The 17,739-nt window shown below is 39.0% G+C and overlaps 1 protein-coding gene across 32 annotated transcripts in view; it reads left to right on the plus strand.

Annotated features, from left to right (window-relative positions):
• The window catches only part of CRPPA (CDP-L-ribitol pyrophosphorylase A), a 388,463-nt gene that overhangs the window by 111,290 nt on the left and 259,434 nt on the right, over positions 1-17,739 (plus strand). For 27 of the 32 annotated variants that reach the window (XR_015162880.1, XR_015162881.1, XR_015162886.1 and 24 more), the window contains 2 exons: positions 5,732-5,836; positions 9,987-10,032. Coding sequence is in view for 25 of the 32 variants with exons in the window: in XM_086397547.1 (XP_086253673.1) it covers positions 5,732-5,836; positions 9,987-10,032 (151 nt within the window). In the remaining 7 variants the exon portion in view is untranslated. Of the gene's footprint in view, positions 1-5,731; positions 5,837-9,986; positions 10,033-14,581; positions 14,664-17,739 lie in introns of those variants that run through there. The other 5 variants (XR_015162883.1, XR_015162882.1, XR_015162885.1 and 2 more) reach the window with 2 other exon arrangements.

The following is a 17,739-nucleotide window of genomic DNA, read 5'->3' on the forward strand; positions in this document are numbered from 1 at the left end:
GTGACCAGTGCAAAGAAATAGAGGGAAACAATAGAATGCGAAAGACTAGAGATCTCTTCAAGAAAATTAGAGATATCAAGGGAACATTTTAAGTAAAGATGGGCACAATAAAGGACAGAAATGGTATGGACCTAATAGAAGCACAAGATATGAGGAAGAGGTGGCAAAAATACACAGAAGAACTATATAAAAATAACTTCATGACCCAGATAACCATGATGGTGTGATCACTCTCGTAGAGCCAGACATCCTGGAATGCAAAGTCAAATGGGCCTTAGGAAGCATCGGTATGAACAAAGCTATTGGGGGTGATGGAATTACAGTTGAGCTATTTCAGATCCTAAAAGATGATGCTGTGAAAGTGCTACACTCAATATGCCAGCAAATTTGGAATACTCAGCAGTGGCCACAGGACTGGAAAAGGTCAATTTTCATTCCAGTCCCAAAGAAAAGCAATGCTAAAGAATGTTTAAACTACTGCCCAATTGCACTCATCTCACCCACTAGCAAAGTAGTGCTCAAAATTCTCCAAACCAGGCTTCAACAGTACACGAACTGTGAACTTCCAGATGTTCAAGCTGGATTTAGAAAAGGCAGAGGAACCAAAGATCAAATTTCCAACATCTGTTGGAACATTGAAAAAGCAAGAGAGTTCCAGAAAAACATCTGTATCTGCTTTATTGACTATGTGAAACCCTTTGACTGTGTGGATCACAACAAACTGTGGAAAATTCTTCAAGAGATAGAAATACCAGACCACCTGACCTGCCTCCTGAGAAATCTGTATGCAGGTCAAGACACAACAAAACCAGATATGGAACAACAGACGGGGTCCAAATTGGGAAAGGAGTACGTCAAGGCTGTATATTGTTACCCTGCTTATTTAACTTATATGCAGAGTACATCATGAGAAATGCTGTGCTGGATGAAGCACAAACTGGAATCAAGATGCAGGGAGAAATATCAATAACCTCAGATATGCAGATGACACCACCCTTATGGCAGAAAGTGAAGAAGAACTAAAAATCCTCTTGATGAAAGTGAAAGAGGAGAGTGAGAAACTTGGCTTAAAACTAAACATTCAGAAAACTAAGATCATGGCATCCAGTTCCATCACGTCATGGCAAATAGATGGGGAAACAATGGAAACAGTGACAGACTTTATTTTTTGGGGCTCCAAAATCACTGCAGATGATGACTGCAGCCATGAAATTAAAAGACCCTTGCTCTTTGGAAGGAAAGTTATGACCAACCTAGACAGCATATTAAAAAGCAGAGACATTGCTTTGCCAACAAAGGTCTGTCTAGTCAAAGCTATGGTTTTTCCAGTAGTCATGTAAGGATGTGAGAGTTGGACTATAAAGAAAGCTGAGTGCTGAAAAATTGATGCTTTTGAACTGTGGTGTTGGAGAAGACTCTTGAGAGTCCTTTGGACTGCAAGGTAATCCAACCAGTCCATCCTAAAGGAAATCAGTCCTGAATATTCTTTGGAAGGATGATGCTGAAGCTGAAACTGCAATACTTTGGCCACTTAATGGGGAGAACTGACTCATTGGAAAGGACCCTGATGCTGGGAAAAATTGAAGGTGGGAGGAGAAGGGGATGACAGAGGATGAGATGGTTGGATGACATTACCGACAGATGGACATGAGTTTGGGTAAGCTCTGGGAGTTTGTGATGGATGGGGAAGCCTGGCATGTTTCAGTCCATGGGGTCACAAAGAGTTCGACATGACTGAGCTACTGAACTGAACTGAAGTGTTGATAATACTATATTAAAGATGAAATTAGATTTCTTCAATGTCATGTTATATAGTATATTGGACATATCATGACATTTTTTAAAAATGTCATGTTATGTTGTTTATAAGAATAGAGGTTTAAACTGAAATAGTTCTCGTTAATTTGGGACTCTATTCGCTGGATGGCATCACTGACTCACTGGATGGCATCATTGACTCGATGGACGTGAGTCTGAGTAAACTCTGGGAGTCGGTGATGGACAGGGAGGCCTGGCGTGCTGCGATTCATGGGGTTGCAAAGAGTCGGACACTACTGAGCAACTGAACTGAACTGAACTGATATATACTTGCTGGTTATATATTTTGTCATATTAACTTCACAAATCATTAAAATGTAGGGTTTGTAATTTCCAATAAAGATTGGCAACTGTTCTAAATGTCATATTCATATTTATTGCCTTCCTGCAGTCTCTCTTAAATGGATATGCTCTTGTGTGTGTGTGTTATTTGCTCAGTCATGTCCGACTCTTTGTGACCCCATGGACTGTAGTCCGCCAATTTCCTCTGAACGTGGGATTCTCCAGGCATGAATACTAGAGTGGGTTCCTTTTTCCTTCTCCAGGGGATCTCCCAAAGTAGGGATTGAGCCCTGGTCTCCTGCATTGCAGGCAGATTCTTTACTATCTGAACCACCAGGTAAGTCATGGTTGTGCTGTTGGTAAAATGCAAATCCAGCAGATGTCCACAATTTCTGTATCTTTGTTGGGCAGTTTTTGCCTGAAAAGTATTCCTATCCTTGAGTTTTATTCAGTCTTTATTTTATTTTTAAAAAATCTGTATTTATTTATCTGTGCCAAGTCTTAGTTGCAGTATGTGGGATCTAGTTCCCTGCCCAGGGATTGAGCTCAGCGCACCTGCATTGGGAGTGTGGAGTCTTAGCCAGTGAACCACCAGGGAAGTCCCGATTCAGTCTTTAGAAAGAGACGAGAGACCATTTCCTCTAACGGGGCTTCCCTAGTACCCTTACGTAGAATTAAATACTGTATTTCCTGGTCTACTTGTAAATCTTCTGCTAATGCTCCATCTATCACATTCTGTTACAAAATATTTGTTATAGATCGGCTTCCTCTTTTAAACCTGAGTTCCTTGAGGACACAAAACATGTCTCATTTATCTTTATATGCTGGTACTTAAAAGAAACCTTGGACATGATAGATACCCAGTGACCATTATTTAATTGCGTTATGTTGGTCATTTGGATGGTTCTGCCTAAAATGTTAAAAAATATTATTTGTATTTTACTAAATTTGATAGGCGTTCACTTTTCTTTTTTTCTCATAATGGAAGACTGATACAGTACCATGTTCAGAATCAAAATATATCATCTAAAAAGATCTGTTGTTATTTAAAATATCAATAAGAAAGCTGTGACCTGCCAGTGTTTTGGTATAAATATAAGAGATTTGGGGTTTTATGGATAGGTATATTTGTTAGGTTCATGACATTGTATAGGAGACAGGGATCAAGACCATCCCCATGGGAAAAAAATGCAAAAAAAGCAAAATGGCTGTCTGGGGAGGCCTTACAGATAGCTGTGAAAAGAAGCGAAAAGCAAAGAAAAGGAAAGATATGAGCATCTGAATTCAGAGTTCCAAAGAATAGCAAGAAGAGATAAGAAAGCCTTCCTCAACAACCAGTGCAAAGAAATAGAGGAAAACAACAGAATGGGAAAGACTAGAGATCTCTTCAAGAAAATTAGATATACCAAGGGAACATTTCATGCAAAGATAGGCTTGATAAAGGACAGAAATGGTATGGACCTAACAGAAGCAGAAGATATTAAGAAGAGGTGACAAGAATACACAGAAGAACTGTACAAAAAAGATCTTCACGACCCAGATAACCACAATGGTGTGCTCACTCAACTAGAGTCAGACATCCTGGAATGTGAAGTCAAGTGGGCCTTAGGAAGCATCACTACAAACAAAGCTAGTGGAGGTGATGGAATTCCAGTTGAGGTATTTCAAATCCTGAAAGATGATGCTGTGAAAGTGCTGCACTCAATATGCCAGCAAATTTGGAATACTCAGCAGTAGCCACAGGACTGGAAAAGGTCAGTTTTCATTCCAATCCCAAAGAAAGGCAATGCCAAAGAATGCTCAAACTACCGCACAATTGCACTCATCTCACACACTAGTAAAGTAATGCTCAAAATTCTCCAAGCCATGCTTCAGCAGTATGTGAACTGTGAACTTCCTGATGTTCAAGCTGGTTTTAGAAAAGGCAGAGGAACCAGAGATCAAATTTCCAACATCTGCCGGATCGTCGAAAAAGCCAGAGAATTCCAGAAAAACATCTATTTCTGCTTTATTGACAATGCCAAAGCCTTTGACTGTGTGGATCGCAATAAACTGTGGAAAATTCTGAAAGAGATGGGCATACCAGACCACTGGACCTGTCTCTTGAGAAACCTATATGCAGGTCAGGAAGCAACAGTTAAAACTGGACATGGAACAACAGACTGGTTCCAAATAGGAAAAGGAGTGTGTCAAGGCTGTATATTGTCACCCTGCTTATTTAACTTATATGCAGAGTACATCATGAGAAACGCTGGACTGGAAGAAGCACAAGCTGGAATCAAGATTGCTAGGAGAAATATCAATAACCTCAGATATGCAGATGACACCACCCTTATGGCAGAAAGTGAAGAGCAACTAAAAAGCCTCTTGATGAAAGTGAAAGAGGAGAGTGAAAAAGTCGGCTTAAAGCTCAACATTCAGAAAACTAAGATCATGGCATCTGGTCCCATCACTTCATGGCAAATAGATGGGGAAACAGTGGAAACAGTGTCAGACTTTATTTTTCTGGGCTCCAAAATCACTACAAATGGTGACTGCAGCCATGAAATTAGAGGACGCTTACTCCTTGGAAGGAAAGTTATGACCAACCTAGATAGCATATTGAAAAGCAGAGACGTTACGTTGCCAACAAAGGTTCGTCTAGTCAAGGCTATGGTTTTTCCTGTGGTCATGTATGGATGTGAGACTTGGACTGTGAAGAAGGCTGAGCACTGAAGAATTGATGCTTTTGAACTGTGGTGTTGGAGAAGACTCTTGAGAGTCCCTTGGACTGCAAGGAGATCCAATCAGTCCATCCTAAAAGAGATCAGTGCTGGTTGTTCTTTGGAAGGAATGATGCTGAAAAGCTGAAACTCCAGTACTTTGGCCACCTCATGTGAAGAGTTGACTCATTGGAAAAGACTCTGGTGCTGGGAGGGCTTGGGGGCAGGAGGACAAGGGGACAACAGAGAATTAGATTGCTGGGTGGCATCACTGACTTGATAGATATGAGTTTTAGTAAACTCTGGGAGTTGGTGATGGACAGAGAGGCCTGGCGTGCTGCGATTCATGGGATCGCAAAGAGTTGGACACAACTGAGCGACTGAACTGAATATTTGTTAAATTAAGTTCTGATATGGTAATCCTCAGTCATACCTTTAAGCATTTTACAAACATGTTTGGAAATGTAGTTTTTGAGCAAAGGAAATAAAGTATTGTATTTATCTGACACCTGAGCTCAAATGGTAAAGAATCTTCCTGCAAAGTTGGAGACCCAGGTTCAATCTTTGGGTTGGGGAGATCCCTTGGAGAAGGGAATGGCTACCCACTCCAGTATTCTTGCCTGGAGCTTCCAATGGACAGGGGAGCCCGGCGTGCTACAGTCTATGAGGTCTCAAAGAGTCAGAAATGACTGAGCAACTTTCATTGAAACTCTTTAGGAAGTTAAAAACATGATTGCAATATTTCTATTTTCTATTGGTTTCATTTGGCTTTTAGGGCATGAAGAAGATTAATTTAACTTGATTAATCAGTGGCTAATTAAAGAGTTCGTGAATTCTCTGGGTTCTTTTCTAGATGTAGTTGATTATGAAATTGAAAGATTATTTAATATTATATTTTAACTTCTTAATTCTTTTTTCTTCCTACCCAGTGTAGTGACTATGACTTGGAATTTGGAACTGAGTGTTTGCATTTGGCTCTAAAATACAGTCATATCAAAGCAAAACTTGTGGAAGGATCCCCTGACCTCTGGAAGGTAAGGAAGTTGGTGCTTAGCTCTGTATTGATGTGTCATTCCTGAAGATATGCTCTGCAAGTACTGACACTTTCCAGGTGCTTTAGAAAATAGAGAAGTCTAAAAACATTGGGCTTCATATCGGAACAGTATTTCCAGGAATAAAAGTATGTGTGTACATATACATTAAAGGTGTTAAGAGTCTCAGTGGGTTTTCTGATCCATCGAATTATGGTATCATTTCTGTTGCTCGGTTGCAAGAAAATTCATGTTGGGATAGTTTACTCAAACAGGTCCCATTTAGCCAGTAAGATTGTTTTGTTCACAATTTTTGTGTATGTTCTTGGTGTGTAATGTTTTTCTGTGTAGCCTTGCTCTCAGCTGGATTGAGGGCACCACTCTGCTTCTCACAGCAACAACATTTCCTTTCAGTCCCTCGGATGGTAGCTCCAACTTAATGTGTTATTGAAACACATATCTGCAGTAGTTTTGACCCAGTAGGCTTGGTGCCTGGAAGAACTCACCACCTCCAAGAGGCATTGTGCTCTTTCCCGTGGTCAGGCTTGACTGATTTCATGACAGACTTCTTTCTTTAGGAGGAATCAAGTGGTTGTAGCATTATCATACTGCATGTTCCTGTTGAGGCTGGAGTGCTTTACAGCGTGACTCTCCTGTGTTTCATTGGGTAGAAATGGGGTAAACTGAACAGTGTATTCTGAAATAGAATTGTAGGGTCATATCATAATTTTGAATAAGTACTGCTCCTTTGGAAATATTGGATGAAATCTTTATAAAGCATCCATCTAAATCTGGCTAGTAAACATTCATCCTAATTCTGAGCTAATATGAATCCAAAAGCATATTTCTTCATTGACATAAAAACAAAAAGAAGCCTTATGTGTTAGGTATTTTGTACAATCATGTGATGGGCCTTGCTACGTGCTAAGATTGTCTCATACTATTTAAATTGTTACAAGATTACAGGATATTGACATGCCTGATTTATTGCCTGGTAGAGAAAATTAATGCAGTATTATTGCTCTTTTAAGAGTTTCCAAATGTCACTAATCCATCAGGTCAATATTTTATTCTTTTTGTTTATTTTTTATCTATATATGACAGATGGTGATAAACATATTCATTGGGAGGATTAGGGTAATTACCAATTAGGTGTTTTGTGAAAGATCCTGACTCACATCACTATGCTATGCTAAGTCACTTCAGTCGTGTCCGACTCTGTGCGACCCCGTGGACGGCAGCCCACCAGGCTCCCCCGTCCCTGGGATTCTCCAGGCAAGAACACTGGAGTGGGCTGCCATTTCCTTCTCCAGTGCATGAAAGTGAAAGTGAAGTCGCTCAGTTGTGTCTGACTCTTAGCAACCCCATGGACTGCAGCCTACCAGGCTCCTCCATCCATGGGATTTTCCAGGCAAGACTGCTGGAGTGGGGTGCCATTGCCTTCTCTGACTCACATCACTACAGATCTGCTAAACTTAATTTACAGGCTATGTTAAAAATAAATAAATGAAACCTCAAGACATTTATTGCTACTAACATGTCAACACCCTCTGGCTTCTTTGCTCATTTTTTTTGAGGGGGCTGTGTTATTATCTGTTTCTCATGGGTATTCTGAGCCTTCTTTAAATGTGTGAAGCACCCTCAGGTCTTCAGGTAGAAAGAAAGCTCTTTGAATTTTCCACTTGAACTCCATAGATATACTTCAGTGCCTTTTGCATTAAATCTCAAATTTCACTGCTTCCACCAGCAACACAGAGCACGGTTTTAGTCCTCACACCTTGGAGCTTGCTTCCGTTGTATGTGCGACAAATGTCAGTGCGCTGAGTGGAAGCTGGCCTTTCCAAGTGCTTCTCTTCATTCCCTTGCTGAGTCATTTCACATGTGGTGCTGGGGGTTGAATTGTGTCCCGCTCCCCACTAGAAGTGACTCATTAGAAACGACCCTGATGATGGGGAAGACTGAGGGCCGAAGGAGGAGGGGGTGACAGATCATGAGATGGTTGGATGGCATCACTGATTGAGTGGACCTGAGTTTGAGCAAGCTCTGGGAGTTGGTGATGGACAGGGAAGCCTGGTGTGCTGCAGTCCCTGGGGTTGCAAAGAATTGGACATGACTGAGCAACTGAGCTGATAGCCAATAGGAAAATGTAGACCAAAAAAAAAAAAATTCAAATTTTAGGGGAATTTGCTGGCAGTCTTGTGGTTAGGACTCCACACCACTTTCACTGCTGAGGGTGCAGGTTCAATCCCTAATTGAGGAACTAAGATCCTGCAAGCCTTGCAGTGCAGCCAAAAAAAAAAAAAGAACGTTAACTGTCTTTCGTTATATAGTTTCTTTTTGAATATTAGTGTAGTACCCAAGGACCTTTGGGTAGTAATACATATATTTTATTTTTAAGGCTGATTTCAATGCATAAGCGTTGTTTTGCAAGTATGCTAGAAAAGTCATTTTAGTATTTGAGACCAAATTTTCTTTATTTAAAAAACCCCATTGTTAAGATAGATTTATTTGAAAAAAGAATAAAGCACTTTCACAATTATTCTGTGTAAATTTGGAATGCAGTTATATTCCTCAAAGAAAGCGGGAAGGAATGAAAAATCAGCTATAGTAATTAGGCATCTTTCCGTTAATTACTGTTTTGAGTTTACCTTACATAGCAGACAGTTAAAGGGAATAAAAGCCTTTTCTCATCTAAATTGCAAATATTGAGTGCTGATTTCAGCTGTCTAGTTAACTTTGGGTTTTCATGGAAACAAATATATTTTATTCACTTCTTCTAAGAGAAGTGTATCTCTAAAACGTTGATTCTGCAGGTTGAGTTTTGCTCACTGTGTTCATTGCTCTATTGCAGCCGTTAGAACAGGACCTATGATGTGGCGGTATTTGAGATATATTTATTACATGAGCGAATGAGATCAATGCAGTCTTTCATTTGGTAAAATGCAGAGTCTGAAGCTTTAAGTGTCTGTTTACTACTTTTTTTTTCCCCCAGATGATACAGCTATATTTTGGATCAGTAACTGTAGTACTGGTTTTGGTTGGCATTGCTTGTTTTAGGGGTAATTTAACAATGTCATACTTGATTTTAATAGATTGGTTGACTGCTTGAGAAAAGTTCCATTTGTCATCCAAGTCAGCTACTACATTAGTTCTGAGTTGTAAGATATAGATTTTGGGCCAGGGTGGTTTACCTGCCGGGATCTAGGCATAGCAGGGAAACCTATTTGGGTGGAAGTGCCGTGAACCACTTAGCTGAACAGTTTTTGCACAAGTTTAGTTCGGAGATAATCTGGAGAAAAATTGTCCAAATTATTGATATGGAAAGGTATTAATTATTTCTCAAAGCGGGTTTTGAGACACTGGCATCATAATCATCTGAGCGCTTGAATGATAAGCTCCTAAGACCTTAGAGTACTTACTAATAGATTTTATTATTTACTCTCTTCTTGAGTTCTGTGGTGAAGGAAAAGCAGTTCTACAGTGCAATGCATCTGACATGTTCTGTTCCTGAGCTCACTGCGTGTGGTCTGAGAACTATCTGCTGTAGGACCGTGGCAGGTTATATAACAAGGAACAGGTTATAACTGCAAAGAGGCTGTATGTTCTTAAGCAAAGATCACGATTGTTCTGACATTCATGATGGTAGCCTCCAGGCTGTCAGTCAGTCATGCATTAGTAAAAATATTAAAAAGGTGAGCCTTATCTGAGGGTACACAGATAAACTCAATTCAGAAGACCCTCACTGTGAACTGGTCTTTGAGAATCATCTCATTTCAACTGAACATGCAATTTGGTAATTTTCAAATATATTCTTTTCCTTATTTCCTCCCACAAAAAACCCATTAAATAATAATTCTAATACTTGTATGTAAATGCTACCACATTTTCTTTGATATGATGCTTATATTAATAAGACTTTGGTAACAACTGCCACACAACAATTTACTCAAAGATTTAAAAACAGATTTTCAAGCATTTGTAGAAGTAAAATATATTTTTTTCTGAATAAACTGATGTTGTTATAATTTAAAACTTGTCAGTGTTGTGTGTTTATGGTTTCTCCAAAATCAAGAATTTCCTTGGGGGCATTATTTTATTGCTTTAACATTCCTTTCTTCTCTGTTAAATCTAATGAAGTTTATCTGTTCTCTAGGTGACCTACAAACGAGATCTGTATGCAGCTGAATCGATTATTAAGGGTATGTTTGGCCTTGTGACTGTCAGTTCCTGTGTTTCAAAACTGTAAGCCAGTTCAGAATTTCTCATGACATTTTAAAGCCCTGACTTCTCAGAAATATAAATCTTGTAGACCAGGGAGGTCTGTGATTTGGGTTTTTTGAAAAATAATTACCTTTATTTTATTTCCTGCTTTGAAATATCACTTATTATGACTTATGTTGGGGCTTCCCTGGTAATCAAACAGTAAAGAATCTGCCTGCGATGTGGGAGACCTGGGTTCAGTCCCTGGGTTGGGAAGATCCCCTGAGAAGGAAATGACAACCCTCCCCAGTATTCTTGCCTGGAGAATTCCATAGACAGAGGAGTCTGGCGGGCGGCAGTCCGTGGGGTCACAGAGTCGGACATGACTGAGCGACTATCATACATGCTTTATGTTACATTGGTTTAACTTTTATGAAGGAAATATTTTATTAATCTGAAAAAAGTAGGTGACATTGACATTTTAGAAGTGAAAACTGACATTTTGATTTGTAAATGTATTTTGTTTTTATTCAGAAAACTATTTCCTCTCAACACTTGCCAACACGTTACATTAGACAGCATCTTTTGCCTGAAAAAATTTTTTCTGAAAAAGAGAAATTGGTCTGAATGATCTTTAGTTCCTTTTAGTTTTGACAATGACTTTGATTTTGCTTTGTGATTTTAGGTATTATATATATAATAATCCTTGTCTCATTTTTTTAATCTCTCGTAGCTCAACTGCACAGAAGTGGTTTATTTCATAATCAATAAATATTTATTAAATGTGCTTGACACTGTGCTAGGAATGAAATGATGATGCACGAGATGTGTTCATTCTGTATTTTTGCAGCCTCCACAGTTTCCATCACAATTTCTGAACCTTGGCATTATTGGCATTTTGGGCTGGGTCCTTCTTTGTTCAGGGATCTGTGTTTGGCATCATAGTAGTTGCATGATCTCTACTTCATAGGCGCTGGCGGCACTCTGCCCTCCCTCCCTTCCCCGCTGTGACCATCAGTTGTCTCTGGACAGCACTGTTGTTGTTGCTGTGTATGTGTGTATACGGTCCTAGCCAAAATCAGAGGGGCCCGCCCCCAGTACTGAAGCAAGTGTGGTACTTTACAATCTGTTTGTAATTTACTCCTTCAAAACTAGATTAAGGACAGAATGATGTACTCAGATACTGACTGAGATGTGACCTTGATTGAAGTTGAAAAAAAAAAAAAAAAACACTGAGTGGGAATTGTGAATGCAACATTTTTTAAAAAATCTTATTTTATGCAAAGCCTGTTCAGCAATCATCTGGCTTCACATTCAGAAAACTGAAATCTCTTCTCTGTGTGTGACATTCTGTATTTGTATTTTATCTTTATATTTTTTTGTGCTTTGACAGTATTGTGTTTCAAACTATTAATGTAATGATTTGGGCATCTGTGTGTATGCAAACAGATGATCTATAGCTATAAATCAAAATGTTGACACATATTTACATATGAGTCAGGCAATGTATAAACATGACTCTGGAGAAGATGCCTAAACCGTGATGTAGTTGGTTATGTTCTCAACAGAAGGAAATTAAAAACTTAGTTTGGTTTCTTTGTAAAGTCTTATCTCTAGTACCTAGGTAAAATGGAACTGATCTATTTTGCAAGAAGTTAGTAAATGGTTCAGTGAGGATTCAACACATTTCAATACTTTGCCTATATATTATTAATGTCAAGAGTAGGCTTTATCATGTAAAAGCCTACATTTTAAGTATAATCACAGGGGCTTTAGTTTTGGAAATTGTTTGCAGAGAGAAATTGTTTTATTTAGTTAACATGTTCTAGTATTCTACTTTTCCACCTTACTTGTCTCCTGAGAAACCTGTATGCGGTCATAAAGCAACAGTTAGAACCAGACATGGAACGATGGACTGGTTCAGAATTCGGAAGGGAGTACGTTAAGGCTATATATTATCACCCTGCTTATTTAACTTATATTCAGAGTACACCATGCAAAATGCCAGGCTGGATGAGTCACAAGCAGGAATCAAGATTGCAGGGAGAAGTATCCATAATGTCAGATATGCAGATAATACCACCTTAATGGTAGAAGTGAGGAAGAACTAAAGAGCCTCTTGATGAGGGTGAAAGAGGAGAGTGAAAAAGCTGACTTAAAACTCAACATTCAAAAACTAAGATCATGGCATCTGGCCCCATCAGTTCAGTTCAGTTCAGTTCGGTCGCTCGGTCATGTCCGACTCTTTGTGATCTCATGAACCACAGCACGCCAGGCCTCCCTGTCCATCACCAACTCCCGGAGTCCACCCAAACCCATGTCCATTGAGTTGGTGATGCCATCCAACCATCTCATCCTCTGTCGTCCCCTTCTCCTCCTGCCCTCAATCTTTCCCAGCATCAGGGTCTTTTCAAATAAGTCAGCTCTTTGCATCAGGTGGCCAACACTTCATGCAAATAGAAGGGGGAAAAGTGGAAGCACTGACAGATTTTATTTTCTTGGGCTCCAGAATCACTGAAGATAGTGACTGCAGCCATGAAATTAAAAGACACTTACTTCTTGGAAGGAAAGCTATGACAAACCTAGACAGCATATTCAAAAACAGAGACATCACCTTACTGACAAAGATCTGTCTAGTCAAAGCTATGGTTTTTCCAGTAGCCATGTATCAATGTGAAAGTTTGACCATAAAGAAAGCTGAGCACCAAAGAATTGATGATTTTGAATTGTGGTGTTGAAGACTCTTGAGAGTCCCTTGGACAGCAAGAGGATCACACTAGCCTATCCTAAAGGAAATCAACCCTGAATATTCATTGGAAGGACTGATGCTGAAGCTTCAATACTTTGGCCACCTGATGCAAAGAGCCGATTCATTGGAAAAGACCCTAATCTTGGGAAAAATTGAGGGTAGGAGAAGGGGATGACAGAGGATGAGATGGTTGGATGGCATCACTGACTCAATGGACATGAGTTTGAGCAAACTCAGGGAGATAGTGAAGGACAGGGAAGCCTGGCATGCTGCAGTCCATGGAGCCACAAAGAGTCAGACCCGACTGAACAATTGAATGACAATTCTCAGAGAAATTAATCTGTCTGTATGTAAACAGATAATTTAGAGATTTACTGAAATCTTCAAATTGTGATTTATAGCAAGTCTCAGAATCTGACTTATTTTATGTTATTAGAGAAGTTTTTTTTTAAGCTTAATTTATTTTACCATCAGTGTATTTATATGGATTTCCATTTATAGTGAACTGTTCAATAATAAGAAACATATATAAGTAGTACTCTCACATTTCTTTTACAGTCTTTGACAACATAGCATTGAAAAATGTATAGTGAATCACAAATTTACTTTTATTCAAAGCAAAGCATTTTTGATACTCCTTCTGACGTATAGAATTGGATTTGGTCATTGTTCTTTAATTTTAACTCTCTTAGGGTTCTATTGTGTGTGAAATTTAAAATATAAACTTTTCTAGGGATTAATGTGGTTAATAGGTAGATTGACTGATAAGTTTGTAAACAGCCATTTAAAGAGATATTGTACTTTTGTCACACAAGCTGGCTGAGCCCACCCAAGCCTGCTCTACCTGCTCAGACCTACTCAGACTATTAAAGTGATTACAGCAGTAACATACTTTATCTACATTTGCATATATCAGTCAAATAGTCCCAAACCTAAATTTGATTGAATAGACTGACCATATCATGGTAAAAGTTTCAATATGCTAAAATTTTCTAGGATGGAAAGCCCCAATGGCACCCCACTCCAGTACTCTTGCCTGGAAAATCCCATGGATGGAGGAGCCTGGTGGGCTGTAGTCCATGGGGTCATGAAGAGTCGGACACGACTCAGCGACTTCCCTTTCACTTTTCACTTTGATGCATTGGAGAAGGAAATGGCAACCCACTCCAGTGTTCTTGCCTAGAGAATCCTGGGGACGGGGGAGCCTGGTGGGCTGCCATCTATGGGGTCGCACAGAGTCGGACACGACTGAAGTGACTTAGCAGCAAGGGATTTCTAACTAAAATATTGCATTTATTTTCTACCATCATCCTTGATCTCATCTTTTAATATTTTTTAATTTTGTGGCTGGAGTATTTTAAAAATAATTGTGTTTTGTTCTCTCCTGATTATGATTATATAAACCCAAATAAGCTAGTGCTATAAAGAGGCCTTATGGTGTTTTATATAAAAGTGGAAAGAATAGGTAAAATTGATAATCATTTAATTTTTAATGGGCTTTAGTTAATATTACTTTAAATAGTAATATTCATATTTTTATGAACATTAATATTAATATCTATAAAATTCACATCTTTTCCAAGTTATATAATGCTTTCCATTTGCTAAGCACTGTATTTGAAAGGAACTTGATTTTTTGGAATTACAGTATCTCCTTTTCATTCAGAAATTTAGACTTTATTCTGAAAATAGATTTTTATTTTTAATATCATTGATCCAGGTGATTTCTTTCAATGTCAAGTATTTATGCACAATCAGCTACAAATCCCCATATGCCTGCTTTTTTATGTTTCATACAGTTTTTTAAAGAAATCATACAAGCTGGCAAGAAATTGAACTCTTTTTTACTTAGAACATCCACTGGATCATGGAAAAAGCAAGAGAGTTCCAGAAAAACATCTATTTCTGCTTTATTGACTATGCCAAAGCCTTTGACTGTGTGGATCACAATAAACTGTGGAAAATTCTGAAAGAGATGGGAATATCAGACCACCTGACCTGCCTCTTGAGAAATCTGTATGCAGGTCAGGAAGCAACAGTTAGAACTGGACATGGAACAACAGACTGGTTCCAAATAGGAAAAGGAGTACGTCAAGGCTGTATATTGTCACCCTGCTTATTTAACTTATATGCAGAGTACATCATGAGAAACGCTGGGCTGGAAGAAGCACAAACTAGAATCAAGATTGCTGGGAGAAATATCAATAACCTTATATATGCAGATAACATCACCCTTATGGCAGAAAGTGAAGAGGACCTAAAAAGCCTCTTGATGAAAGTGAAAGAGGAGAGTGAAAAAGTTGGCTTAAAGCTCAACATTCAGAAAACGAAGATCATGGCATCCGGTCCCATCACTTCATGGGAAATAGATGGGGAAACAGTGGAAACAGTGTCAGACTTTATTTTTTTGGGCTCCCAAATCACTGCAGATGGTGACTGCAGCCATGAAATTAAAAGACGCTTACTCCTTGGAAGGAAAGTTTGTGACCAACCTAGACAGCATATTAAAAAGCAGAGACATTACTTTGCTAACAGTGGTCCGTCTAGTCAAGGCTCTGGTTTTTCCTGTGGTCATGTATGGATGTGAGAGTTGGACTGTGAAGGAGGCTGAGCGCCGAAGAATTGATGCTTTTGAACTGTGGTGTTGGAGAAGACTCTTGAGAGTCCCTTGGACTGCAAGGAGATCCAACCAGTCCATTCTGAAGGAGATCAGCCCTGGGATTTCTTTGGAAGGAATGATGCTAAAGCTGAAATTCCAATCCTTTGGCCACCTCATGCGCAGAGTTGACTCATTGGAAAAGACTCTGATGCTGTGAGGGATTGGGGGCAGGAGGAGAAAGGGACGACAGAGAATGAGAAGGCTGGATGGCATCACTGCCTCGATGGACGTGAGTCTGAGTGAACTCTGGGATTTGGTGATGGACAGGGAGGCCTGGCGTGCTGCGATTCATGGGGTCGCAAAGAGTCGGACATGACTGAGCGACTGAACTGATTGAAAGTAGCTAAATATACTTTTAAGTTGGCTCTGGTGCTGAAAGGAATAGAATCAAATTACATGTGAATAAAACTGATTCAGTGTTACTGAGCTTAGGAAAACGCATAGTGTCACGTGTGCTTTATATGGAGAAACTAATGTTTTTGTTTTTAAGTGATTCTTTATTATTTTCATTTAAAATAATGACATTTCAAGTACATAGTTACTTTCAAGTCTTTTCAAGCATATTGCAAAGTACTTCAGTTTTGTACATCTGTGGTACATCCTCATCAGGTTTTTCTCACTAGTCAGTGATGATGCCATTTTATTATTAACCATGCTTTTTGGATAATGCAAAATGACAACTAAGATTTACATGGAAAGTGTAATTTTTGATGTGTCTGGCTTTTGACAATGGTATTTAATTTTCCAAATTTTCACATTAATACCATAACTACTTTGTAAATAATTCACTGTTTGTTCCTTACTGTCTTGAATAGTACTGACTGTATCTTACATGAATCTGTAAGGGCATTGGCGTCAAGCTTTAATTAGCAAGAACAAGAAGTCTGCAGTATGATTTAATAGCAGTTTGTTTTCCTTTGAATTTACTGGAAAAAATGTAAGTTGGAAAATTAATATTTGGGTGGAGATTAGATAAAGTGAAGTTTGCTTTTTTGTTTAACTTTATAATTTCCTTAATTTGTTATTCAGTTCAGTTCAGTCACTCAGTCATGTCCGACTCTTTGCAACCCCATGAATTGCAGCACGCCAGGCCTCCCTGTCCATCACCAACTCCTGGAGTTTACTCAAACTCATGTCCAGCGAGTCGGTGATGCCATCCAACCATCTCATCCTCTGTCGTCCCCTTCTCCTCCTGCCCCCAATCCCTCCCAGCATCACAGTCTTTTGCAATGAGTTAACTCTTCGCATGAGGTGGCCAAAGTACTGGAGTTTCAGCTTTAGCATCATTCCTTCCAAAGAACACCCAGGACTGATCTCCTTCTGAATGGACTGGTTGGATCTCCTTGCAGTCCAAGGGACTCTCAAGAGTCTTCTCCAACACCATAGTTCAAATGCATCAATTCTTAGGTGTTCAGCTTTCTTCACAGTCAAGCTCTGGCTTATTCAAGCATAAGCAAGTAAATCTGTCATATTCAAAATCTAAGGTCACAATGAGGTATTAAGTGACTAGCTAAATAAGACTTGATAACAGACAAAAGCCAGGCAGTTATGCTTAACTCTGATGTAGGTAGGAAAAAAGTAATAAAAAATGAAAACATGATATTTGTGTTTTAATTAACAATACAATGCATTTTATATATATCCTGATGAGTCACTAGCCTTAGAAAATTGCATTTCCTTTAGATTTACTTCTCTTAATTAAGAAAGAATATATACTTTGAAAAGTATTGCATCATTTACTTGGAAAAAAGTAATATCCTTGCATGTGAAAATGTGCAAGAGATAAGATGTCACACGTCTGCTCTTTATTTTTAGAAGCAAGGTAGGAAACTTCATTTGAATTCAGTGACTCATTTAAAAATGTGGTTAACATCTGATATAAAATGTCTTTTAAAAAAGTCTGCCTACATACCATTGTTCTCCAGGTAAAACATACACAGTTGACAAGAAAGCTGACTTTGAGGAGCCCATTTCGACCTTTCAGCATGGGTCTCTGTGTTTTCCTTCGCCAGTCCGTATTTACTGTCCCTGTTGTCCACTTGTCCTGTAGTCATGACTTGGTGACTGCTTCTCCTTGCTGCCTGCCTCCTCCCTTAACTGTTGTAAACACTTCCTCTAGCAAGGTGTTCAGAGGAACCTCCGGCATCAGTGTACAGGTGGAACTGACATGGCTATTTCACTGCTTGGCAATGGTGATTCTGTTTAGGACTCCTTTAAAATTTTTCATATAAGACCAAAAATAGCCTCTGAGATTGGTTTTTGGTTCAGTGGACTGAACAGGAGAATAGAAAATGACTG

Source organism: Bos grunniens, chromosome 4 (assembly GCF_055505025.1).
Source record: "Bos grunniens cultivar Pamir isolate PY7600 chromosome 4, Bosgru_T2T1.0, whole genome shotgun sequence".
NCBI lineage: Eukaryota > Metazoa > Chordata > Mammalia > Artiodactyla > Bovidae > Bos > Bos grunniens.